Here is a 27,414-nt window from a genome sequence, read left to right on the forward strand (position 1 = left end):
GGCAGCATTTGGAATTAGTTGGCCAGACATAGGATCCTTTGATGTAAATCTTGTAAATGCTGTATATAAAAATGTGGTGAATAATGGGCACTGGGATCAATTCGCCTATATTGATGGTTGGTTGAATTGGTGCGGAAAGAATCCCCCTTAGTTACAGAAGTGTAAATGTGTTACTGGCAAAGGACCGCAGGGGCAAGAGACCCCAGTGGTGTCTGAATCAAGTAGTGAGATAGATTTGCCTCAGGGAAAGTGAGGTTATCAGCATTTGGATAAGTGCCAACCAAAATGCACTGAAGGCGAGAAAAGGTTGAATATAAAGTTCAATATTGTAAAGTCATGATGGTATGCTCCGAGGTGAAGCCCAAAGCCCCTGTTCTCCCTGATTCAAGCCCCACGGAAGGAGCTTGAAGACTGGGAGACCCTGCCCAAGGTGCCCTGAGCTCCCCCCCCTTCTTATTCAGTCTGTTTCTTAGATTCGGAGGAGAGGTGGTTGGGGGAGGGAGGGGGCCCTCCAGAGACAGTTTGTCTGCCACCATATCCAAGTCTGATAGAAGAAGCAAAAGCAGTTGAAAAAGTTGCAACTTCTGAAGAAAGAGATTTGTTTGACGTCTTAAAGACTGTGGCAAGATCAAGAAACAGAGCAAGTTCTTAAAATATCAGGGTCTGGGTAAGCTTATCTCTGTCAGCCTACTCAGAGCAGAGCCAAGGGGGACTTGCCTAACCCCCCTTCGCCGTGGCTGGTTTAGCCTTAGCAAGCAGAGAGGCTGGAAGGTGTCTGTGAGGACCTGACAAAAGAGTGAGATTTGCAAAAAAAAACAAGAAAAGCATCACAGCTGGAAAGCTGAGCAGCACTGCTCTGTTCTTATCTGTGGAGGAATCTAGAAGAGGTGTAAGGTTACACTTTCCCCATTCGAACTGATGAAGAGACACAGAGCTTTTGTTAAAAACATCCCTTCTTTATGGCCCAAAGCCTTCTTTGTTACAGGCACTCTGCACATGGACTGGAACTTTAGACAGTTAAAGACTTGCCATAAAAAGTACTGTGAGGCTTGTCATAGCCTTAAACTCCCGTTCTTGTAGATTGTGTGTTTCTTTGTGATCAGCTCAGTGTACAGTTTGATTTGTGATTTCAACACTCAGACAAAAATCTGCATTTGACTGAAAGAACTATATTTAGCCTTGAGAAGAGAAGACTGAGGGGAGATCTGATAGCACTCTTCAAGTACTTGAAAGGTTGTCCCAGAGAGGAAGGCCAGGATCTCTTCTCGATCATCCCAGAGTGCGGGACACGGAATAATAGGCTCAAGTGACAGGAAGCCAGATTCCAGCTGAACATCAGGAGAAACGTCCTAAGCTCCAATATTTTGGCCACCTAATGCGAAGAGAAAACTCCCTGGAAAAGACCCTGATGCTGGGAAAGACTGAAGGCAAAAGGAGAAGGGGACGGCAGAGGATGAGATGGCTAGATAGCATCACGGATGCAATGAATATGAACTTGAGCACGCTCCGGGAGAGAGCACAGGACAGGAAGGCCTGGCGTGCTATGGTCCATGGGGTCACGAAGAGTCGGACACGACTGAACGACTGAACAACAACAACAAATGAAGCATACAGATACAAATTCTAGAGATTCATAGACTACAAAGGAAACAGCCTTCAAAAAGTTCAAAGAGAAACTACGAAAGTTAGTTTCCCTTTAAAAGGGGGGCAGCAAATTTTCTTAACTTAAGAGGTGAAAGGGAAAGAGCCCCCCAGTCTCCTGTGATACCTCTAAGCCCAGCTGTGTTTCTGAAGCCTGAGAAAGTTCCTGCCCCATGTGTCCCAGCTCTTTCTCAAAATCTGAACTGTTCTAACGTTCCATTTGCTCAGAGGCAAACCCCACACTCTGCCAAAACTCATGCAGTGTGGAGTTGCAGATGCAAAAATGGTGGCTTGGAACTCTTTGCATGTATGAAAATGCCCTTCCCTTAGAATCATAGAATCATAGAATAGTAGGGTTGGAAGGGGCCTACAAGGCCATCGAGTCCAACCCCCTGCTCAATGCAGGAATCCAAGTCAGAGCATTCCTGACAAATGGCTGTCCAGCCTCATCTTGAAGGCCTCCAGTGTGGGAGAGCCCACCATCTCCCCAGGTAATCGGTTCCATTGTCGTATTGCTCTTACAGTCAGGAAGTTTTTCCTGATGTTCAGCCGGAATCTGGCTTCCTGTCACTTGAGCCCATTATTCCGTGTCCTGCACTCTGGGATGATCAAGAAGAGATCCTGGCCTTCTTCTCTGGGACAACCTTTCAAGTACTTGAAGAGTGCTATCATATCTCCCCTCAGTCTTCTCTTCTCAAGGCTAAACATGCCCAGTTCTTTGAGTCTCTCTTCATAGGGCTTTGTTTCCAGTCCCCTGATCATCTTTGTTGCCCTCCTCTGAACCCTCTCCAGTTTGTCTGCATCCTTCTTAAAGTGTGGTGCCCAGAACTGGACACAGTACTCCAGATGAGGCCTAACCAGTGCTGAGTAGAGGGGAACTAGGACTTCCCGGGATTTGGAAGCGATGCTTCTATGAATGCAGCCCAAAAGAGCATTTGCCTTTTTTGCAGCCACATCACATTGTTGGCTCATATTCAGCTTGTGATCGACAACAATTCCAAGATCCTTCTCGCTTGTAGTGTGGTTGAGCCACATATCCCCCATCTTGTAAATGTGCATTTGGTTTCTTTTTCCTATGTGCAGAACTTGGCATTTGTCCCTATTAAATGTCATTCTGTTGTTTTCTGCCCAGTGCTCCAGTCTATCCAGATCACTTTGAATTTTGTTTCTGTCTTCCAAAGTATTAGCTATCCCTCCCAATTTTGTGTCATCTGCAAATTTGATCAGCATTCCATGCACCTCCTCCTCCAAGTCATTAATAAAAATGTGGAAGAGCACTGGGCCCAGGACTGAGCCCTGCGGTACCCCACTCGTTACCTCTCCCCAGTTTGAGAAGGTCCCATTGATAAGCACTCTTTGAGTCCGATTCTGTAGCCAACTGTGGATCCACCGGATCGTTGTTTCATCTAGCCCACTTTGAGCTAGTTTGCTCATCAGGATATCATGGGGCACTTTGTCGAAAGCTTTGCTGAAGTCGAGGTATATGATGTCTACAGCATTCCCACGGTCTACAAGGGAGGTTACTTGATCAAAAAATGAGATCAGATTTGTCTGGCAGGACTTGTTTTTGACAAATCCATGTTGGCTTCGAGTAATCACGGCATTGTTGTCAAGGTGCTTCCAGATGGATTGCTTTATCATTTGCTCCAGAATTTTCCCAGGGATTGATGTCAGACTGACTGGTCTGTAGTTCCCAGGTTCCTCCTTTTTACCCTTTTTGAAGGTTTTGATGGGCCCTGACCATGCAGTCAGAGGAGCAGTATAATGGTTAGATCTGCTCCACCATGCCCTACTATACAAAACAAATGTTTTCCAGTCATGGTGTTAGATTTTAATGATATGAAAAAGGTATAAAAGAAGGCAGAAGAAAGTAGCAGACAAAAAGGCTTAAAAAAAGAAAGAAAGCTTATCCCAAATGTGTGTCGTTGAGATTAGTAAGAAGATCTAAGCAAGTGAGTCTCTGTCGAAGCAATGGCAAGCAGCCTAACTTGCAGAGAAGACAAAGAGTTAAAACTGGTGCATGGCACAGAGAATTTGAAACATGATCTGCAGAACAGGCAAGCCAAAAGATAAGTGTGCCTGTTACAAGAGGGAGGCTATAGTAGCCATAAAAAGGGGCGAAGACCCCATATGGAGCTTTAACAAAAATATTACCCACTAGAAGTGGACAATTAAAATAAAAAAGGCTTTTCTTAAATTGAAGCAAGCCTTAATATCACTGCCTGCTTTAGCCTTATCAGACCCCAGATCATGAAGTTTGTAGAGCTATGGTGCACATGAGAGCACATGAAAAGAGTGCCATTCCTGAAAAAAGGAAAAGGCAATGCTGGCAGCCACCATGGGCAGAGATATAAACCACAGCTTGAGAGCACAGAAGCGACCAGAGGGGGGGGGGGCGAAAAGGAAAGGGCTGACCGGGGCTCAATAAATGTGTGTATTGCCGAGAGAAGAGACATTGGAAGAAAGATTGTCCATAGTTAAAAGAGAAGAGAAAAGAGACTCACCCTGAAGGCTGCCAAATGCGGGCAGGGTCCTTCGGGGCTGGGGGGGAGTCTAGCTGAAAGGCCACCACCCTACGAACAAACGCTCGGGAGAATCCCAAGGTAAAAGTAAGGGTTGGTGGCAGGGACTGTGAGGCCCTAGTAGATACTGGAGCCACATTTTCTATGATCCCTGTGAAGCCCCCCCCCCCCCGGCGAGAGAAAGTGGAAAGCATGTAACTGTAAAAGGAATTAAATAGAAAAAAACCAAAACACTAAATTGCCCGTGTGTAAGCCCCTCCTCACGAAGACTGGAAATAACATACTGGAACATGCCTTTGTAGTTTCATCTGCACACCTGGTTGCCCTCTTAGAGCAGGACTTGTTAACAAAACTGCAAGCTAAAATCTTCTTCCGTGATAATCAGATTGTAGTACAGCTGCCAATAATGCAGGGCTCAAATTATCAGATGGCCCTTCAAGCAGTCAAGATTGTGTCAGAGGCCAAAGGGACTCAGATTTTAGAGAATGTTGATCCATGTGTGTGGGCAGACAGAACCCCTGCCCGAGCAAATGCATAACACCAGTTAAAATCTTATTTTAAAAAGGGAGAGCCCTGTGTGCGTGAGGCAGTATCCTCTGAAGAAAGCCACCTGTGCAGGCTTGAAGCCACTCATTGAGAAGTTCAAAAGTTATGGTTAGCTAATAAAGGGATCATCCCCCTTTAACACCCCGATTTTGGGTGCGCCCGAGGCAGATAGCACCTCCTTCAGGTTAGACCAAGACCTGAGAACAGTGGCTGACTGCCCTTTGTGCCTCAAAAACAATTCAAAAATGTTTGAGCCCCCAGCTCAAATGAGAAATCGCCCATGCGCTTACTATCCTTTTCAGAGATTTCAAATTGACTTTTCAGAGTTGCCCCAGACTCATGGCTATCGGTACCTGCTAGTAATGATAAAACCAATTGACTGCACTGCACAGACAGTAGCCAAGATCCTGTTAAAAAATAATCCCTAGGCTCTTGTTACCTAAAGAGAGTGAATCAATTCAGGTGCCCCATTTTGTTGGACAAGTAATGCAAGTAGTGGCCCAGGCATAACAAATTAACTAGAAGCTACACCCCCCTTGGAAACCTCAATCCACAAGTCAAGTTGAGAAGATGAACCGCGCCTTAAAAACAATGCTCACTAGAATTTGTTTAAAAATTAAGTTGAAAGGCCACCGGCCTTGACTCGAGTACAGTGCACCCCCAAGGGAAGTATTAAATTGACACCCTTTAAACGTTCTATAAGCGCCCACCTTGGATATTACCTATGGCTGATAGCTTACATGTGAATTTAGAAGTAAGAGTTTTAAGATTCAAGGTCATGTTACTGCTTTGCAGTCTGTTTTGTTTTCACAGGTTTGCGACACCGCACCAATCCTGGCCTTTAGATGCTCCAGTGCATAATCTCAATCCCAGCGATTGGGTGCTAATCCAGTCCTAGAAAGGTGAACCACCTACAGGAGCAGAAGGGTCTGTTTCAGATCCTACTTACCACTCCCATTGCTATGAAAGTCGCTAAAGGGAAAAAGTGGATCCATCACACTGAATAAAGGCATCTCCTGCACCAGAGAGGGTCACACCGGAAGCTGACCCACCTGAAGGTCACCGTTGGAATAATGAACCCCTGAAAGGACTCAAGTAGCTCTACAGAAAGAGGGCGCTCTCATTTCAAGGGTTCCTGATGAATGGAACAAAACTGAGTTCCAAAAGTTCAAAAAAAAAGTGTTTTTGTTGTCAACATTCTAGTAGCTAGAACAAAGGCGTCCTAGGCCTCACTTGCTGTTTAGAGAAAACCGTCAATGCCACAGCGATAATAGTTTGCGCCTTTAAGGGCGTAGTCCACCGCTGGACCAAAGAGAGTATAAATTTGAGAAAAGCCTTTTGAGGGGGGAATTGTAGTAAAAATGTAACCTAAAAGCCATTGTATGTGTCTTAAGCAGCACGTAGTACTGTAAGAGCTGCACATGCCTGGAATGAGCAGACAGTAACCCTAAGATAAGGTTGCTAAGCAAACCGCTGGCAACCAATCAAAAGTAACACGTTGGCTGAGGAATACAGGCTAAGTGATAAAACTGTAGTGCGGGGGTTGCCCAGGGTCGACTCTGCTTTTGAGCGTGGGCTCCTTTGTCGAACTTTTTGCAAAGAATAAAATCGAGTTGGACCCAGCCTGCAGTTGACTCTCCTCTTTGGGGCAAATTGAACCAGCCTCCAAGGGGCAAAACTAGCATTTTGTGCAACACTGCCTCAGTCCCTGAATTTTTACAGGAGGTCCAGACATCGTTGTCTTTATCTTGCAACCCCCAGTATTTTCCCACTGCTCCGTCTGAGGGAGATCCATTAAGGAGAGGCGGAAGAGCAGTGCTAGGCCTTCGGTGTCTCAGCGCTGAGGCCTCCTCTGTATGTGAACTAGCGCACTTCAGTGGCCTTCAGTAATCCTCCCTCAGAGTCTCTCTCCTCCGGTCTCTCCTTCCCCCTGGCCCGGAGGGGGCTCATCTCAGAGTCTGTCGCTAATGTACTCTATATCTGTATGCTTTGCTTGACAAACTCCCTTGATGGTTCTTTACTGGCTATTTTCCCCATAGCTACAAGGATTTAAATGGAAAATGGAGCTCCAAATTAGCTGCATGCTGTTTCTTGTGGGCCAGTAACTTGAACAGGCAGCTGAAGTAGACAAAAGAAAACTTGAGTAATGAACTTGACAATCTTTTAACAGGGAGGGAAAAGATCAGTCCCGAGACAGCAATATGTTATCTGAACGATCATATGTACACTGTCAAAAGAAACTAGCAGATGGACTGTTCAGCTAACCCTGGAAACTTCCATCCGGAAGAGAAACAAACATGCATTTAAGCTTAGACACACAGCTCACATACTATGGTTGCTCCAAGCATCACTGAGCACGACTCTGCCACACCCAGCTCCTCCCTTTCCCCAGTCACCTATCTGGGCTAATGAACTTTGGCACAAGCTCGGACTCCATCTTGGATTTAGGTCCTCAGCTCCACACAGGCCCAAGGCCAGAACTTGACAACTCAAGTCCAATTTCAGAGCCCGTCTGCCCCACAGAGAAGCAGTTGAAACTTTTCCCTCCTCCCTCCACTGTGCAAAGGAAGCTCAGTGCTGTGGGGCTGTGGCTATTTTGCCAGTCTGGAATTGTGGAAATGACAGTAATTTCTGATGAACCCCCATGGATTTCTGCCCGCCCAACCAAGAACAACGAAATCCAGGAGAAAACATCCTTCATATAAAGATGTCCTGGGCCCTTCCATGTGGGGTGGGGCAGTGTCTGATGACTTGAGGGCTGATCATTTCTGGCTACGCTCAAATTCCCCTGCTGGGGCCTGTATATTCAGCTCTTCTTCAGGTTGTGCCTGGTCGCTGACCTCGGAGGGAAGGTCTCTCTGTGCCGCTGATGATTTCGCTGCTGCTGCTGCTGCTCTGGATGGTGCCTCTGGCCACCCAGAGGATGCTGAGAACCACCTGCCTCTCGACCAGGCCTAAGGAACTGCAAGCCTATCACAGCCCTGGAGACCTCCTTGTCGGAGGGAATTTGCCCGTTGGCATGAATTATTATGAAGAGACTCAGGACTTTAGTGGTTTAGCACCACCAGAACTCTGCCCTTCTGGTTTGTAAGTGTCCACAAGAGGGATCTGGGACAGATGTTTGCCTGCTTTGCTTGCAGGTTAGAGGGCTCCTTCCAAGCTGATCCTAATTTGGCATCAACCTGTAATGAGAAGCAGAGACCTGGGGGTTCTTCTCCGGCTGCATGGCAACACAGGAAGCTGCAGTATACCGAGTCAGACCCTTGGTCCATCCAGCCCGGAGTCGTCAGCACTGGCTGGCAGCAGCGGCTCTCCAGGGTTTCAGTCAGGGAGCTTTCCTACCTTTTCTGGAGAAGCCAGGCATTGAACCTGGGACCTCCTGAATGCAAAGGATACAAAGCCTGTGCTCTGTGGCTCTGAGCTATGTATGGTCCCATTCTAAGCAGGAGCACGATTCCTCTTTCCTTGTCTGGCTATGGTAGTGACACAGAAACCCTGGGAACTATAATGTCCAGAGACTGGGGGAGCCAAGCTCTGCTGTTGCATCTACTGCTGCAAGGCAAAATATGCGGAAAGGGGTGTGTGTATGTATAACGCAGAGAAGGGGAACTTGGAAGCTGGGATTTGTGCATTCAACCAATAGGTTGGGAGGACACCTCATACTTTGTTCCACCAACACTGAAGTCACTGGTTTGTGTCCTCCTTGTATCTGAGTTTGGAATAAATGATTTTCAGAGTCTTGAGCCAGAAGCTGGCTTTGCAGTCTCCTTCTCTTCTGAATCGAGCTGAGGGTGGGGGTGACCTGGGGAGGGCTGGCCATCATATCTCTGCTTCCTTGTGAACTGGAGAACAGGTGACCTGCCCCTAGAGGCTGCTTGGTGCAAGGAGGGAAAGCAGAGCGAAACAATGTTTGGGCTTCATGTGAAGAGTTTCATAATGACCTAGAAATGGCCACCCTTCCACCCCCCGCAGATGTCATGTAAGACAGGGGAGGGGAAGGTTGATTTCTGGGTGAGCTGAAGTAGATGAGCAAACATTTCAGACTCGCAGTTGGGTAATCAGAGCAGCAACAAATCTCTCCCTCCCACCTTATACTATATTGTATCTTCACTCACCTCCCGTCATAACTCCCATCTCTGCAGGATATTGAAGCACTACCAGCAAGTCCTGGCCTTGGCGTTCGCCATGAAGGAGATCCACAAGGACACAATTCTCCTCCCCAACCACACCCTTGGCTTTCGCATCTATGACCACAGCAACATCGCAAGATGGATCCACTTGAACAGTCTGTCTCTGCTCTCCACATCAGGGCAAATGTTTCCTAATTATAAATGTCACAGACATGATCAACTGCTCTCCATTATTGGGGGTCTCGATTCCAAATCCTCATGGGAGATTGCTTCTGTAATGGGCATCTTCAAGATCCCACAGGTAAGGGGATTCAACTGGGGAGAGATGTGGGGGATCTGCAGACCTCAGGAACTCTGAGCTGGAGAGGCCAGTCTCTGAAGCCCTTTCCCCCCATGCAGTGGGTGTGTTGCCTTGATTGTGGATGGTAAGAGCAGGAGGCCTTCTGACCTTGGCTAACCTGCCCCGTGATAACCTCGGTTGTAGCCAGGAGTCTCAGGTGGCTATTGTTTGACTAGTCCCAATCAGCACTGGGTCTGTTACATAAGAAAATGCTTTGGATGGGGAGAAAAAAATCGAGTCTTGCAACACCTTAAAGATTCACAAACAAACCTCCTGCTAAAGGAGGACAAGGAGATTGCAGAGAAGCTGCATGAATTCTTTTCATCTGTCTTCACTGCAGAAGATATAGGACAGATACCTGTGCCTGAACGGATGTTGTCAAGAATGGAGTCTGATGAACTGAGACAAATAGTGGTGACCAGATATGAAGTTCTCAACCTTATGGATATACTGAAAGCAAATAAATTCACCAGGCCCAGATGGTATCCATGCTAGAGTTCTCAAAGAATTGAAATATGAAATGGCTCATTTTCTTGCCAAAGTATGCGACATGTCCCTAAGATCAGCCTTTGTAACAGAGGAATGGACGATGGCCAATGTAACACCAATTTTTAAAATGGGATCCAGGGGCAATCCAGGAAATCTCAGGCCAGCTAGCTTAAGGTTTATTCTGGGTAAATTGGTTGAAAGCATTATGAAAGATAAAATTAGCGAGACTCTAATAGGACAAGCCCTGCTGGAAAAGAATCAGCATGGCTGCTGCAAAGGTAAGTCCTGTCTCAATAACCTTTTAGAGTTCTTTGAGAGTTTCAATAGACGTGTAGACAAGAATGACCCATTAGACATCATCTGCATGATCTCTCCAAACTGGGAGAATGGGCATCCAAATGGCAAATGAGGTTCAATGTAGGCAAATGCAAAGTGATGCACACTGGGACAAAAGAGCCCAACTTCAAGTATAACCTGATGGGATCTGAGCTGGTGGTGACTGAATATGGAAAAGGTTTTGGGGTTCTGGTGGTCAGCTTGATGAAAGTGTCAGCCCAGTGTGTGGCCGCTGTGAAAAAGGCAAACTCCATGTTTGGCATATTTGGACAAGGAATTGAGAATAAAACTGCCAATAAAGGGTACTGTCGAGCTGGGAAAAGTGCAGAAAAGGGCAACTAAGATGATCAAGGCGTTGGAGCATCTCCCCCTGTTCCCCATGAGGGAAGGATACAACAGCTGGGATTGTTTAGCTTGGAAAAACGGAGAGTAAGGGGAGACACGATAGAGGTGTACAAAATTATGCATGGTGTGGAGAATGTGGATAGGGAGCTATTTTTCAGCCTCTCTCAAAATATTAGAACCTGGGGTCAACCCATGAAGCTGGTTGGTTGGAGACTCAGGACAGAGAAAAGGAAGACCTTTTCGCAGAGCGATTAGTGAAACTATGGAATTCACTACCACAACATGTAGTGATGGCCACCAACTTGGATGGCTTTAAAAGGGGCTTAGATTTATTCCTGGAGGAAAAGGATCTGAAATGGCTCATAGTCCTGATGGCTATGTGCTACGTCCAGAACCAGAGGCAGTATGCCTAAGTCGACCTGTTCCTGTGAAACATGGATGGGACAGTGCTGTTGCACTTCTGTCCTCCTGGAGGCTTCCCGGTTGAAAGCTAGTTGGCCACTGTGGGAAAAGAATGGTGGGCTTGATGGACCCTTTCTGTGATGCAGCATGGCTCTTCTTCTGTACGTGTGTTCTTGAACAAGGTGACACAAGACTCCTTCTTGATTTTGCTGCAGTCAGTTAATGCATTTCATTAATTTCTCCAGTGATTGTGGGAACCTGAACCCACAACAATATTAAATTTGTCAGTGCGTTATGTATTGGGACACATTTCCATATAAAAGAGCTTGTGTTTCAGCCACACATCTTGGGATGAAAACGAAAAGTGTTCTGAGTAGAGGAAAATACAGGGTTTCTGATTAAGACCCACTACCATTATGTCACGTTTTCCATTTCTTGTGTCCTAATGGATTTGGACACACAATGGAACTGTATGACCAAACTATCCTTTTTAGGGAGGGACCCTAAATCCCCACCACACTTACGAAGAGACCTATTGCTTCAGTATAGTGACATGGGCCTCTTCAGGACAATGGCTAGAAACTGTGCCAAGGTTACCTCCAGGGCAGCCCTGACTTTTGGGTTGATATCCACAGTAGGGGGGACCTTAAAGAGAGCTTCATTTCATATTAGATGTCTATGTTTCAAGTGGATGTCTTCCTTCTGGATAGCGCTTCATGCATCTGAAGCTGGCTGTAGCAGTCCAAGGAAGATTTTAAGAGCCATTAAAAATGTTTCAGTCTTTAGAGGAGCACAAAATTCACTGCAGTAGACTAACAAGAATATCATCTTTCAGCTCGGTTATGGTTTGGCTGACCCTGCTCAGGGAGAAAAAAACAGAATTTCCTTCCTTCTTCCGGATTGATACTAACGAAATTGCTCAATATGTGGGCCTTGTCCGGCTACTCCTGCATTTCCATTGGAACTGGATTGGGCTGGTTGCCTTGACTCAGGAGAGAGGTGAAAATTTCATCCAGACACTGACACCAATGCTCAAGCAGAAGGACATCTGTGTGGCCTTCACTGACATGTTCGACCCAACAAGCCCTCTCCTTGTACAACAAGCATATCTTGGATCTATTCCTAGTGCTTGGTTTGAACCCCAAGTGATTATTGTCTTTGGGGACACCAAAGTTGTACTCATATTAAGAGCGTTCTTGACTATTCATGAAGAAAAGACCAAGGTCCCATTTAGGAAGGTTTGGATCCTGACAGCCCATTGGGAAACTTCTGCGGAAGGACAGAATTTATACAAGGCCAAAGACTTCCATGGTGCTTTGCACTTCAGAGTCCACAGGAAGGATGTGCCATTATTCACACATTTTCTCTGGGCCTTAAATCCACACCGACCACAAGGAGATGTCTTTCTTCAAAAATGGTGGGGACTCACATTTAACTGTGACTATCTGAAATCAGGAGAAATCTCTCTATGGGGATGGAGGAACTGCACTGGGGAGGTGAAGGTACCGCACCTGCAGAGCCGTATCCTAGCAATGTCCATGTCCAGTTACAGCTACAGTATCTACAATGCTGTCTATTCCGTTGCACACACGTTACATGCTGTGTCTTCATCTGGATCCAAACATGCATTGAGAGGCGGAGGCAAGAGGCTGCTGAATCTTCAGCCATGGCAGGTAATGTCCTTGTCGAGAGCTGGCAATGTTATGAAAGGTTCCTTGGTGGTTTCTCGGTGGTCTGATCCTGGAAGCAAATGGCGAACCTAGGAGAAAGGCTGTTGGTCCAGTCTAAAGATCCCAGTAGAGACATTCCACAAAGATATTCTTCCATGCCCATCAGCTCCCTTAAAGAGCACTAGGAAGTGAGTAAAAGGCAGTAGAGAGCAATGGTGCTTCTGTGATAGTCATGTATTTAAAACTGCAGCTACTGAGAGGAAGAATCAAGCAAGCTCTAACGCCAAATACATAATATTCTTCTCCGCACCCCTCATCCCTAGGAGCAAAAAAAAGGCAGCTGCTCCCCCTCCTTACCCCATGTTCATTCTTGCCAGGCAGCATGAGACCACCTCAGGTGTTGTGCGCCTTGATGGCACCACTCTACTACTTCTGGTACACACACAAAGATAGGAACATGGCTTGTAGCAAGTAGACACCAAAGAAAAATAGGCAAACCACTGGGCAAGCATATTTGAGCAATTGCCCAATGAAGCCATCTGAATGCACCTTCAGTGTTCATCAAAACAATGGAGTAAAGACAAAAAAACAGTCTCCTAACTTGATGGCAGTCACAGAATGTCAGAAGACACCAGAACTCACTCACAATTACCCTGTTTATAATTCTCTCTTCCATTTCAGATTCTTGCCTCTTTGAGGAATGTCCGGTTTAACAACAGTGCTGGAGATGAAGTCTCTTTCTTTAAAAAGGGAGAGAGATACGATATTGTGAACTGGATTTTCTTCCCAAATGAATCTTTAGCTCACACCAAAGTTGGACAGGTGGATCCGGAAGCTCCGCCTGACCAGGACTTCACCTTTCACGCTGATGCAATCGTGTGGGTTACAGAGGTGGGTTTGAAGTGGATGTCATGGGGGCCATAAAGAATGTTGCAGTTCTATGGCTTGAGAGCGGAAGGTGTCTTTCGAAGGGATGTACGAAAGTCATGTACCTGTTCGTGGATTATGGTGATGGTGGCAGGGGAGGTGCTCCGTTCCTCCCCCCTGGAATCCTTCGTGGCCGGCTTTGCTCCACGGCAGCTCCGCAGAGCAGCCAGCCATGCCTGGCCAGGCCAGAGCCGTCTGCAGCCGGATTTCCAACCGCGGAGGGCTCTCGGTAAAAAAAAAAAAAAAAAACCCCGCGTACGCAAATGGCAGCTACGGCTGCCACCATTTGCGTTCCTTATTTTTGCCCTCTTAATCTACGTAAATATTTACGTAGACTATGATGGCAAAAATAAAGGGGAACGCAAATAACGTCGCGTGCGCTATTTGCGTCCCTTTTTGATTCCCCATTTTAGCCTACATAAATATTTACATTTGAGTACCCAGTTTTTGTTTTTGTTTTAACCCACCCAGCCATGATAGGCTACGTAAAGATTTACGTAGCCCATCACATCGTGTTTTTTTTCTTTTAAACCTAGTCATGATAGGCTACGTAAATCTTTAGGTAGCCTATCACGTCTTTTTCTTTCTTTCTTTCTTTTTTACAAGCGTGGAAATGGCAGCGGCGGCGGCAGCATGTCGGAAGTAGGGATGTACGAAAGGTACTTACTTTTCGCGAATTATGTTTATGGTTGGGGGGGAGGTGTTCCGTCCCTCCCCCCGGAATCCTCGCCAGGGGGGAGGCACTCCGTTCCTCCCCCCCCGGAATCCTGGCTGGCCGGCTGTGCTCCACAGCGATTCTGCGGCGCCGCCAGCCGGCTCCGCCAGCAGCCGGACATCCGGCCGCTGGCTAGCAGGGACGGAAATGGCGGTGGCCGTAGCTGCCTCCGTTTGCATCCCTGCAGTCAGCCGTGATAGGCTATGTAAAAATTTACATAGCCTATCACGTTTTTTTAAAAAAACCTAGCCGGGATAGGCTATGTAAATCTTTACCTAGCTTATCAGGCTTGTTTTTTTTTTAACTGGAAATGGCGGCGGCAGCAGCCGGTCGGAAGACCAGTCGCCACAGCCGCCGAACCACCGCCGAAGTTGCTGCCGCAGCTGCCACAACCGCCGCCGCCAAGAACATCCACCCAAGGTAAGTCTCGTCCCGGGGGGGCAGGGGGGTGGCGGGCCATTCCGCCACCGATTTCGAGGGGCCGAATGCGCTGGCATTTGGCCTCCTGGAGATCCGTGGCAGAATTCTCGTACATCTCTAGTCGGAAGACCGGCCGCCGCAGCCACCGCCCCCGAAGCCACCGCCGCAGCTGCCGCTGCCCGTAAGATCCGCCCCAGGTGAGTCTTGTCCCAGGGGGGGATCCACGGGGGGGCGGGGGGTGGCAGGCCATTCCGCCACGGAGTTTGGGAGGCCAAATGCACTGGCATTCGGCCTCACCGTGATCCGTGGCCGAATTCTCTGCCATCCCTACTTTCTAGATGAGACCAAAGGCCTATTGAGTGCAGAAAGGAATCCTTGTCCAGTGAGAAGGAACTATCTTTGCATGCAAATTCCCACTCTGAGTCCTTGGCATCTCCAGGTATGGCTGGAAAAAGGCCCCGGTCTTAAAGTTTGGAGAGTGAGTTCCACTCAGTGCAGACAAAAGTGGGCGAGGTATAGGGATGTACGAATCACTTACATTGCTGTCTGTGGGGAGGCTGCTGGGGTTAATCGATCCATTCCTCCCCCACCAGAATCCTCGCCGGCTGCCCCACTCTGCATTGGCTCTGGGGAGCCACCTGCCAGCTCCAAAGCCACAGCAGGGACTTTGGAGCTGGGACACAAATACGCCATTTGTGTCCCTGTTTTTTCACACCATAGGCTATGTAAGATTTACATAACCTATCACGTCAAATAGCAGGGACGCAAGTGGTGTAGCGGACCCCTCACTGGGGTCTGTGGAGGATTTCTGCAGCATCCCTAGAGAAGCAGAGAAAGGGTCTGATGCAGTAGGAGGCAGCTTCATGTTTTTGCATCTGTATGACCATGTATATCTCCATCAGCTTCCATTACGATGATTCTAAGGAACCTGCAGAAATCCAGCAAAGATTCAGACTTTCTAAACTGGTGATCCTATCCATTGTGTATTGGGAAACTGAGTAACTCTGTCCTATTTTGGTGCAACATCCCTTGCATGTAAAACCTCAACTATTTCCTTCACCCCTTTTAGGTGCCTCCCTCTGCAAGGTTTGTGGAACGGTGCTCTCCAGGGCACCAGAGAAAAGTTCCAGAGGGGAAGCCGGTTTGCTGCTACAGATGTGACCATTGCCCAGAAGGGACGATTTCTAACTGGACAGGTAGCTCAAGCATTGAGTTCCTTTTTCAATTGCAGAGCATACCAGGGTTAACATGGGAAGATCATGGGCAAGGAGAAGACAAGGCCATTTAACCTATGAACAGTTTCTCCAAAAAAAAACCACCATTGGGGATTGCATAACTCGGTGGTTTGCTGTTTTGCAAACTATTCACAATTTCCTGAAGACACCTTCTATTTAAGTAATAAAGAATAGTAATATCCTTAAATACTTGCCTTGGCTCACCTATCCATATATAGTGTTTTAAACACCATGTTTCCAATATCGGTTGTTTGGGCATTAGACATGAAGCTAAGCGGTGATTAGTGGTTCTAGCAATTGGAGCATGATACCCCAATTTCAAGGAAACTTGTTTAATCTATATGGATTCCTGTCAGCTAGTTTCCAGCCTCTGCACCAACACATCTCCTCTGAAGAAAGTGCATCATCTGAAGCAAATGCCATATACATTTATTTATTTATTTATTTATTTGCCCATTCGGAAGGCACTGCATGTGACAGTCTGTGGTGATGTTCTTACCCTTAGCAGTTTTCAATTTCTAGTTACACACTTCAGGTTTTTCTTTTTGCAGAATATGGAACATGGGTCTGCTAGCGTGGGCTATCCTACACAGGTGAAAAGCAGTGTTCTGTACCCTTCCTGACTCTGCTCTTATGCAATATGTTGTTGAAACGTAAAATGAAAATACGAAAAGGGAGGCTGCACGTTTATATGGACAGTCAGCTAGCGAACTGACATTTCCATCTCCTTCTTTGTGGCCTGCACTGTCTGTACAAAAAGAACATGTATGCCATGTTTGAGATACTTTTGCTCATTCCAGATGCAGATCACTGTGTCCCATGCCCAGAAGATCAACATCCAAACAGCAACCAAGACCACTGTTTTCCCAAGAAGACCCACTTCCTTTCCTATCAGGAGACACTGGGGTTCATTTTAGCTTCTCTGGCTCTTTTCCTCTCTCTCATTACATCTGTAGTGTTGGCCACCTTCATTCTACACCGTGACACGCCCATCGTCAAAGCCAACAACCGAGACCTCACCTATGTCTTCCTTCTTTCTCTCCTGCTCTGTTTCTTCTGCTGCTTTCTGTTCATCGGTCGCCCCACGAAGGTCACATGTCTTCTACGTCAAACTGCTTTTGGCATCGTTTTCTCTGTTGCCATTTCTTCTGTGCTTGCAAAAACTGTGACAGTGGTTCTGGCCTTCATGGCCACCAAGCCAGGAAACATGGCCAGAAAACTCTTGGGGAGACAACTACCAAACTCCATTGTCCTGGCCTGTCCCCTCACCCAAGCTATTATCTGTGCTTTCTGGCTGGTGACCTCTCCCCCATTCCCAGTCTTGGACTTCCATTCCCTGGCTGGAGAAATCATCATCGAATGTAATGAAGGCTCAGTCACTATGTTTTACAGTGTCCTGGGTTACATGGGTTTTCTGGCTGTCGTCAGCTTCATGGTGGCTTTCCTAGCCAGAAAACTGCCTGACACCTTCAACGAAGCCAAGTTTATCACCTTCAGCATGCTGGTGTTTTGCAGTGTTTGGGTCTCCTTTGTGCCCACCTACCTGAGCACCAAGGGGAAGTCCATGGTAGCTGTGGAGGTCTTCTCCATCTTGGCCTCTGGGGCTGGTCTCCTGGCTTGCATCTTCCTCCCCAAATGCTACATTATAGTGCTGAAGCCCAGTCTCAACTGTAAAGATCATGTAATCAGGAGAAGGACTTAGGGTGTCTATCACTTTGAAACATGCCCTGCTACTCTAGTTTCCTGTCAAGTACATGTGTAAGAAGGCCAATATCATTGTTGAAAGTGCTGAGTTATTCCTTAAGCTACGGGATCCTTTCCTCACTGGGCTTTTGCTCTTTCCCACTCAACTGGAAGTGGTTGTCTGTATGGCATTATATTGCTCCTAGATATCTTTCAACCATATAATTTTCTTTAAAAAATCAAGCCATGATGCTATCAGGAATTAGTGTTACATATCATGCATTATAGGAACAACAGAGAGTTGCAGTACTCTGCCGCCATTTGCGTACACTGTCTTTTTTTTTTTCCCTGCTGTGATAGGATATGTAAATTATTATGTACCCTATAGCGGCAGATTGGTTGGACGCAAATGGATCCTGGGGGGGAGGACCAGATCACCTCGCCCCCCGTTGAGGGTTCTGGGGGGAGGGGTGGAGCACCTCCCCCCCACTGAGAATCACATCCGCAAAAAGGTAGGTGATTTTTATACATCCCTAGTTTCATCACCTCACTTGACTCTCAAATTATGGAGTTTGCATTGGAAAAGTTACACTTGGGGTTTACTTAGAGGTCCCCCACCCTGCTTACAGGTTGGATCCAGCACTGCTGCTTGGATGATCCCTCAACCATTTTGAAAAGAAATGTGCTCTTGTGTTTCCTCACAACAGCACTGAGAAGAGAAGAGAACCGCATATGAATGGGTGGATGACTTTACTGACTAAGTCTTCTGACATTGTCATAGTATCAACACATCACTGCATGCGATTTTTATTTTTGCAAAGAGAGAAAAAAATGCAGAGAATGTGACTGACAAAGCCCGACTCGGGCTGCACAAGAGGGGATTAAAAGCTTTACATCGGATATTGGACTCTCCTTTTTTATCGTTGTGGGAAAGGAATCTCCTAGTGGTATTTGAGGCGGGCTGGGAAAAATAATTTTATTCTGAGCTTTTAGATACTGAATTTCAGATTTCTTTTGTTTTCAATTTTTACTCATTATTGATATTGATAATTGTCTTAACATTCTTGAAACACTGTTTTCCAGCTAGTTGTATCATTTTACAATTCTTGCTTGACAGATAACTAGTTACTTTGAAGCTGTCAACTGGTTATGCTTCAAACCCCCCCTCAGCCCTCTGCTTGGTTGCTACCAAAGCAAACAAGCCCTGAACACTGGCAGGCCTTTAGATATTTGAATTTAAATGGATTTTGTTCTCCTGAAACAAATGCTAGCATTAATGAAGGCTGAAGTGGATTTAGTCACTCAGGATCAGGTAGAGAACCCCTTGTCAGTAGGTCCTAACACTAGGCAGCTACAGGCAGCAATTAACATACTGCCCCCAAAGAGAATATATATTTAAAAAGGAAGATCCATTGTATGGGTTCAAATGGGGCACTTGCCTCCTCTACTGATAGAGGAGGCAAGGTCTCCAAACTGAGAATCAGGGTCTCCAAACTAGGGATGGGGGAGAATTTCTCCCTGAAACTTTGGGGGGCCGAGTGCCAACGCATTCAGTCCTCTGAAGGTTGTTCAGGGAGAAATTCTCCGCCCCCCCTGCCCCCGCCCCCCCCGGGATGGGACTTACCTTTCATGAATGTCGCTCCCGGCGGTGGGTCCCGGCGGCGGTTCGGCAGGTCTTCGTCAGGGGCGGGGGCAGCAGCCGGTCTTTCGACCGGCTGCCGCCGCCGCCATTACAAGAAAAGTAAAAAAAAAAAACCCGCCCCTGTGATAGGCTACGTAACGATTAACGTAGCCTATCACGGCTAGATTTGCAAAGTCAGCCGTGATAGGCTACATTAATCGTCACGTAGCCTATCACGGGTGACTTTGAAAAAAAAAAAAGCACGTACGCAAATGGCGGCAAATAGCGTTGCCCTTATTTTCGCTGTAGTCTACGTAAATCTTTACGTAGACTAGCCAGGACCAAATAAGGAACACAAATGGCGACGCCCATGGGTTTGTTTTTTTTACTTTATTTTGTAATGGCGGCAGCGGCAGCCGGTCGGAAGACCGGCCGCTGCCCCCGCCCCTGCCGAAACGCCACAGAAACGCCGCTGGGACCCGCCGCCAAGAGGGACATTTGAGGGAGGTAAGTCCCATCCCGGGGGGGGGGGGCGGAGAATTTCACCAACAATTTCGGGGGGCCGAATGCATTGGCATTCGGCCTCCCCAAGATTCGTGGAGAAATTCACGGCCATCCCTACTTCTTCACACAGCACATAGTTCAGCAATGCAATTCGCTACCACAGGATGTAGTGATGGCCACCATGTTGGATGGCTTTAAAAGGGGGTTAGAGAAATTCCTGGAGGGAAGGCTATCAATGGCTACCAGTCTGGAGGGCTATGTGCTACCTCCGGAATGAGAGGCAGTGAGCCTATGTACACCAGTGGCTGGGAACATGGGCGGGAGGGTGCTATTGCACTCCTGTCGTGTTTGTGTGTTCCTGGTCAACAGCTGGATGGCCACTATGTGAACAGAATGCTGGACTAGATGAACCCTTGGTCTGATCCAGCATGGCTCTTCTTTTTTTCTTATGGTCTTATCTCACTTCTTTGTCCTCCAAAATGTGAACAACACTTTAATCCCTTTTCTTGAATAGACTGACTGGTTTCAAACACCTTGGGCATTTGAGATTGAAGTTGTTGTTGTTCAGTCGTTAAGTCATTTCTGACTCTTCGTGACCCCATGGACCATAGCATGCCAGGCCTTCCTGACTTCCAATCTCTCCTGGAGTGTCCTCAAGTTCATATTCATTGCATCGGTGATGCAATCTAGCCATCTCATCCTCTTCTGTCCTCTTCTCCTTTTGCCTTCATTCTTTCCCAGCATCAGGGTCTTTTCCAGGCAGGTTTCTCTTAGCATTAGGTGGCCAAAATATTTGAGGTTCAGCTTCAGTAGCTGTCCTTACAATGTGCAGTCAGGGTTGATTTCCTTTAGCATTGACTGATTTGACCTCCTTTCAGTCCAGGGGACTCTTAAGAGTCTTCTCCAGCACCACAGTTCGAAAGCATCAGTTCTTCGGCGCTCAGCCTTCCTTATAGTCCAGCTCTCACAGCCATACATTAGGGATGTACAAAAGTGACTTACCTTTCTGTGGATTATGTGGATGGTGGGAGGGAGGCGTTCCATCCCTCCCCCTGGAATCCTGGCTGGGGGGGAGGCGCTCCGTTCCTCCCCCCTGGAATCCTGGCCGGCCGGCTGTGCTCCGCATCGATTCTGTGGAGCCGCTGGCCGGCTTCCCCAGCAACCGGACATCCGACCGCTGGCTAGCAGGAACGCAAATGGCGGCAGCCTTGGCCGCCGCCATTTGCATTCCTGCAGTCAGCCATGATAGGCTACGTAAATGTTTACATAGCCTATCATGGCAAATTTAAAAGAAAAAGAAAAAGACGCGTGTACGCAAATGGCAGCGCCCATGGGCTCCGCCATTTGCGTTCCTTATTTTGGCACGTCTTAGTCTACATAAACATTTATGTAGACTAAGACGGCGAAAATAAGGGGAACACAAATAGCGTAGCACCTACGTAATTTGCGTTCCCCTTATTTTTGCCGTCTTAGTCTACGTAAACATTTATACGTGTCAAAATAAGGAACACAAATGGTGGCGCCCATGGGCGCCGCCATTTGCGTATGCACTTTTTTTTCTTTTAAATCAGCCATGATAGGCTACGTAAACATTTACATAGCCTATCACGGCTCCCTGCAGGGACGCAAACGGCGGCGGCTATGGCCACCGCCATTTGCGGTCCCGGCTGGCCAGGATTCCAGAGGGGAGGGTCGGAGCGCCTCCCCCCCACCATGATTCAATTTCGTTAAAAGGTAAGTGACGTTCGTACATCCCTAGTTCCCCTTATTTTTGCTGTCTTAGTCTACATGAATGTTTACGTAGACTAAGATGTGGCAAAATAAGGAACGCAAATAGCGGTGCCCATGGCCGCCACCATTTGTGTACGCGCATTTTTTTTTAAGTCAGCCTTGATAGGCTATGTAAAGATTTACATAGCCTATCACAGTGATTTTTAAAATCTAGCCGTGATAGGCTATGTAAATCTTTACATAGCCTATCACGTTTTTTTGTTTTTTTAACTTGGAAATGGCGGCGGCGGCAGCCGGTCAGAAGACTGGCCGCCGCAGCCGCTGCAGCGCCGCCGGAGCCGCTGCCGCCAGGAAGATCCGCCCAAGGTAAGTCTCGTCCCGGGGGTGGTGGGGGGTGGCGGGCCACTTTCTGCCATTAGGGTGGTATTGTCTGCGTATCTGAGGTTGTTGATAATTCTCCTGGCAATCTTAATTCCGACTTGCAGGTTAAATATGCAGGGTGACAATATGCAGCCTTGTCGCACTCCTTTCCCAATTTTGAACCAATCGGTTGTTCCGTGTCTGGTTCTTACTGTTGCTTCTTGACCCCCATACAGGTTTCTCAGGAAACAGGTAAGGTGGTCTGGTACTCCATCTCTTTAAGAATTTGCCAGAGTTTGTTACGATCCACACAATCAAAGGCTTTAGCATAGTAAATGAAGCAGAAATAGACGCTTTTCTGGAATTCTCTTGCTTTCTCCATGATCCAGTGAATTTTGGCGATTTGATCTCTAGTTCCTCTGCTTCTTCGAAACCCAGCTTGTACTTCCAATAGTTCTTGGTTCACATACTACTGAAGCCTAGCTTGTAGGATTTTAAGCATATTCTTCCTGGCATGTGAAATGAGCGTAATTGTACGGTAGTTTGAACACTCTTTGGCATTGCCCTTCTTTGGAATTGGAATGTCAACTGACCTTTTCCAGTCTTGTGGCCACTGTTGAGTGTTCCAAATTTGTTAGCATATTGAGTGCAGCACTTTAACAGCATCATCTTTTAGGATTTTCAATAGCTCAGCTGGAATACTGTCATCTCCGCTAGCTTTGTTGTTACTAATGCTTCCTAAGGCCCACTTGACTTCACTCTCGAGGATGTCCGGCTCAAGTTCAGTGACTGCACTCTCAAGTCTATCAGGGACATTCAGATCTTTCCTGTATAGTTCTTCTGTGTATTCCTTCCACCTCTTCTTAATCTCATCTGCCTCTGTTAGAAGGCCTTCTTTTCCTTTATCATGCCCGTCTTTGCACAAAACGTTCCCTTGCGATCTCTGATTTTCTTGAAAAGATCTCTAGTCTTTCCCATTCTATTGTTTTCCTCTATTTCTTTGCACTGTTCATTTAAGAAGGCCTTCTTGTCTCTCCTTGCTATTCTCTGGAACTCTGCATTCAGTTGGATATATCTTCCCCTTTCTCCCTTGCTTTTTGCTTCCCTTCTTTCGTCAGCTACTTGTAAAGCCTCATCAGACAGCCACTTGGCTTTCTTGCCTTTCTTTTTCTTTGGGATGGATTGAGTTGCTGCCTCCTGAACAATGTTATGGACCTCCGTCCATAGTTCCTCAGGCATTCTGTCTGTCAGGTCTAATCCCTTAAATCTTTTCAACACCTCCACTGTATATTCATAAGGGATATGATTTAGGTCATACCTGAATGGTTTAGTGGTTTTCCCGATGTTCTTCAATTTAAGCCGTAATTTTGCAAGAAGCAGCTCATGATCTGAGCCACAGTCAGCTCCAGGTCTTGTTTTTACTGACTGTATAGAGCTTCTCTATCTTTGGCTGCAAAGGACATAATCAATCTGATTTTGATATTGACCATCTGGTGATGTCCATGTGTAGTGTTGCCTCTTGTGCTGTTGGAAAAGAGTGTTTGCTATGATCAGTGTGTTCTCCTGTCAAAACTCTATTAGCCTTTGTCCTGCTTCATTTTGTACACCAAGGCCATGCTTGCCTGTTATCCTGGTGATTTCTTGACTTCCTACTTTAGCATTCCAATCCCCTATTTTGAAAAGGACATCTTTTTTTGGTGTTAGTTCTAGAAGGTGTTGTAGGTCTTCATAGAACCGATCAACCTCAGCTTCTTCGGCCTCAGTGGTTGAGGCATAGACTAGAATTACTGTGATGTTGAATGGTTTGCCTTGGATTCGTACTGAGATCATTCTATCATTTTTGAGATTGTACCCCAGTACTGCTTTTCCCACCCTTTTGTTGACTATGAGTGCTACTCCATTTCTTCTAAGGGATTCTTGCCCACAGTAGTAGATATGATGGTCATCTGAATTAAATTTGCCCATGCTTGTCCATTTTAGTTCACTGATTCCCAAGATGTCAATGTTCAGTCTTGCCATCTCATGTTTGACCACCTCCAGCTTACCTTGATTCATTGATCTGACATTCCAGGTTCCTAAACAATATTGTTCTTTACAGCATCGGATTTTCTTTTCACCACCAGACACATCCACAGCTGAGTGTCCTTTCGGCTTTGGCCCAGCCGCTTCACTCTTTCTGGCGCTACTTGGAAATACCCTCTGCTCTTCCCCAGTAGTATATTGGACACCTTCCGACCTGAGGGGCTCATCTTCCGGCGTCATCTCTTTTAGCCTTGTGATACGTTCCATGGGGTTTTCTTGGCAAGAATACTGGAGTGAGTTGCCATTTCCTTGTCCAGTGGACCACATTTTGTCAGAACTCTCTGCCATGACCTGTCCATCTTGGGTGGCCCTGCACGGCATAGCTTATGGCTTCACTGAGTTACGCAAGCCCCTTCGCCACAACAAGGCAGTGATCCATACCCTTAATTACTTACGTAGACTATCACGGCTGGGAACCACGCAAATGGCAGCCGGCATAGCAGCGGCTGGAATTCTGGCTGCGGCAGGCCCTAGCCAGCAGCTCCACAGAGTTGCCATGGAGAGGAGCTGGCCAGGGAGGATTCCAGTGGGAGGGATGGAGTGCCTCCCCCCAACCGCGGATGGCCCCAGAGGAACCAGGTAAGCGTACACTCCTAGGAACTAGTACTTCCCTGGATTTGGAAGCTATGCTTCTATTAATGCTGCCCAAAATAGCAGCTCTGGCTATTGGGTGGTATAGAAATAAATAAATAAATAAAATTGGCCTTTTTTGCAGCCACATCACATCATTGGCTCAACAATTCCAAGATCCTTTTCACTTGTAGCATTTTTGAGCCATGTATTCCCAATCTTGTAAATGTGCATTTTTTTCCCCCTAGGTGTAGCATTTGGCATATATCCCTTTTAAATGTTGTTCTGCTGTTTTCTGCCCAGCACTCCAGCCTATCAAGATCATTTTGAATGTTGTTTCTGTCATACAAGGTATTAGCTATCCCGCCCAATTTTGTGTCATCTGCAAATTTGATCAGCATTCCCTGCACCTCCTCATCCATGTCATTAATAACCATGTGGAAGAGCACTGGGCCCCGGACTGAGCCCTGCGGTACCCCACTTGTTACCTCTCCCCAGTTGGAGAAAGTCCCATTGATCAGCACTCTTTGACTCTGATTCTGTAACCAGCTGTCGATCCATCTGATCATTGCTTCATCTAGCCCACTTTGAGCTAGTTTGCTCATCAGGAGATCATGGGGCACTTTGTCGAAAGCTTTGCTGAAGTCGAGGTATATGATGTCCACAGCATTCCCACGGTCCACAAGGGAGGTGACCTGACCAAAAAATGAGATCAGATTCGTCTGGCTGGGTTTGTTCTTGGCAAATCCATGTTGGCTTTGAGTAATTCCTGCATTGTTTTCAAGGTTCTTACAGTTGGATTGCTTTATCATCTGCTCCAGAATTTTCCCAGAAAAATTTTCCCAGAATTTCCTTGTCATCTGTAGGGATGTTGGAGAAATCCGCCATGGACTCCAGTGAGGAGCGCAGATAAAGTTTTCCTGGGGAGACTTCCGGCCGCTCTCATCACCACGAATGCTGTCCCTTCTCCAAGAGTGCCCCTGTGTACTGTGCGAGGTGGCTGCGTCTCCTCCTCACTGCCTTCCCCAGAATTTTCTGGGTGTTATTCCCCTGCACATAAGGGGTGTGTTTCCCCGCCCTCCCCGCAACTGTCAAGGCACACCTGTAGTTTTGAAAACAATGTGGGCTGAGCCGGCTGGTCTTGCATTATGGGGATTGTGTGCTGAATGGCTGACCGGGCTGCGGAGGAAACGTCACGTATCTGGTTGCATGGCGCTGGGGGATGGCATTTTCCCTGGCGCCTGAGTCAGGGCGGCTTCCCCGGTTCTCCTCCCCCGGAAAAGGCTGCAAAGCCCACCTGCTCCTCTGTTGTGTGACCCCACCTAGGCAGTGGGCTCGGTCTCACTTTTGCGGTCTGCCATGAGAGGCCCCAGCCACTAATGGGGGGGGTCTGCAGCTGCGTGGAAGGTGCTCCAAATCCAGCCCATGACATGCTGCTGCCCTGTGATGCCCCCCTGGACTGTGACAACTATGTTGGCCAGTCCCTGCTCTGATATTTACTTCCCTCTGTTCTTTTCTTAAGCTCCTACAATGTGAAGCACTGGGTGACCCTCGACCACAGGGAGATCCCACCGTTACCCCTCTAAATCCTGACGTGTGTCATTTTTGGAAAGATCTGCTGCATCGGGCCCCCCTTCTTTCAACCATCCGCATCAACAGAGGATGGCATCAACTAGCAAGGGACGGGGGCGTCGTGGAGGTGCATGGAGATAGTGGACTTGCTGGATATTTGGGGGAGCAGAAGATCCAGGAGCAACTTCATAGCAGCCACAGGAACCTGGACTTCTTTGACGATATCTCCAGGCAGGTGACTGAGCAGGGCCACCACTGTAGAACCACTGAGTGCAGAGGAAAGACCAAGTCCATGTGCCAGGAGTACAGGAGGGTGGTTAACCAGAACTCCAGGTCAGGGAACAACGCTACAACCTGCCCGTATTATGCGGAGCTCCACAGCATTCTCTGGGGGGATGCCACCATTTGCCCTAAGCCCACGGCCAGAAGTTAGCTAATCACACATGGCGCTGTGTGTATGGATTCCCTAGAGAAAGGAAAGTTCCACACTTCCCCCCTCTGTTCAGGCCACCACCCAATTTTTGGATGTGATTGCCCCAGGTGGTGACCCGTGCTACCGTCTCCCACTGTGTTTGCCCCATTCCATGTTCTGCCCCCATGTAGTGATTAAGTTTTCTTTGTGGTTCAGGGGGATGCCGGGACAGAAGTTGTCTGGAGCTGGCTCGAATTGCGTCTTGGATGGCGGGATAGGCTCTGCGCTGGAGAGAGGACCCAGTGAGACTCGATTGGCCAAAGAGAAGTCCCCCGCACTGCTCTGAAGGACCCTGTTCAAGTATCTCCCCTGTGTGTTCCCCGTCATCTCAGTAGTAAAGTTCCCTAGAAAGAAAACCCATCTCTCCCACAATTTGTGCGACGTGATGAAAGCAGCAGGGCACCACAATGGCGGGTGTATGAAAAATATTTATTTAAGTGCTGGTGTGGGAAAAAGGGCTATTTACAGAGGAAGCAACCCCCCCCCACTGCTACCAACCCAACTCTAATGTTGACACCCCCCAAACCTCCTCCCGACAGCTCCCCTTGGCGTCCCGCGCTTCCTTCTCCAGGCGGGACAGCCGCGTCTGCATCTTGCCCACTGAAAAAAGGGAGAAATCCCGATCAGGGCCTCCACAGAGAACAATCAGCGGACTGTCCAAACACGGAAGCCGCCAGCCTGAGGTACTCACTGGTCTTCTTCACGGACCCCTCGAGGCGGAGGACGGCTCCGAGTACGGTGGTGGTTGTCCTGGCTGTGCTGCAGATGCTCCACTGGGCCCCGCGACAGCAGCCCCTGCGGATCCTGGGCAAGCTGCCCCACCGCCCCTGGCACGGCCGCACCTGTGGTGGGGGAAGGGAAAGTGGCATGAGTGCAACTCTAGTGACAGGACGCCTGTGGAGGGCGTGATACAACACCAGTGGGTGGTTCTTGGCATAATTTGGCATGTGAGTGGAGCGGGGAGACAGCGTAGGGACGCACACGGGATGGCGGCCTTGCCCTGTGGCAGGCCAGGAACCTGTCCACCTGTTACGCTCATTCCCGTGGTGTACGGCAAAGGGCTGCTCCTGGGCAGCTGGGTGTTCCCCCACATGAATTCCA

General features: G+C 47.7%; 1 protein-coding gene across 3 annotated transcripts; it reads left to right on the top strand.

Annotated features, from left to right (window-relative positions):
• The first annotated feature begins 5,531 nt into the window (after positions 1-5,531).
• Positions 5,532-26,661, top strand: LOC146340986 (vomeronasal type-2 receptor 116-like). Of its 3 annotated transcripts, none has more exons than XM_084804552.1 (5): positions 5,532-5,611; positions 8,852-9,140; positions 11,587-12,424; positions 13,103-13,312; positions 15,553-15,902. In XM_084804552.1, the coding sequence occupies exons 3-5, from the start codon at positions 11,594-11,596 to the stop codon at positions 15,769-15,771; spliced, it is 1,260 nt and encodes a 419-aa protein (XP_084660678.1). In that variant the 5' UTR covers positions 5,532-5,611; positions 8,852-9,140; positions 11,587-11,593; the 3' UTR covers positions 15,772-15,902. The 3 variants fall into 3 exon arrangements, 2 of the variants coding, with proteins under 2 accessions (XP_084660678.1, XP_084660679.1); XM_084804553.1 differs by lacking the exons at positions 5,532-5,611; positions 8,852-9,140 and adding exons at positions 25,792-26,072; positions 26,470-26,661 and having other exon boundaries at positions 9,835-12,424; positions 15,553-15,679; XR_014783807.1 differs by lacking the exons at positions 5,532-5,611; positions 8,852-9,140; positions 11,587-12,424; positions 13,103-13,312; positions 15,553-15,902 and adding exons at positions 25,067-26,076; positions 26,470-26,661.
• Positions 26,662-27,414: the final 753 nt, after the last annotated feature.

This window comes from Heloderma suspectum, chromosome 6 (genome assembly GCF_057233095.1).
Source record: "Heloderma suspectum isolate Gila_16-S chromosome 6, 16-S_ref, whole genome shotgun sequence".
NCBI classification, from domain to species: Eukaryota; Metazoa; Chordata; class Lepidosauria; order Squamata; family Helodermatidae; genus Heloderma; species Heloderma suspectum.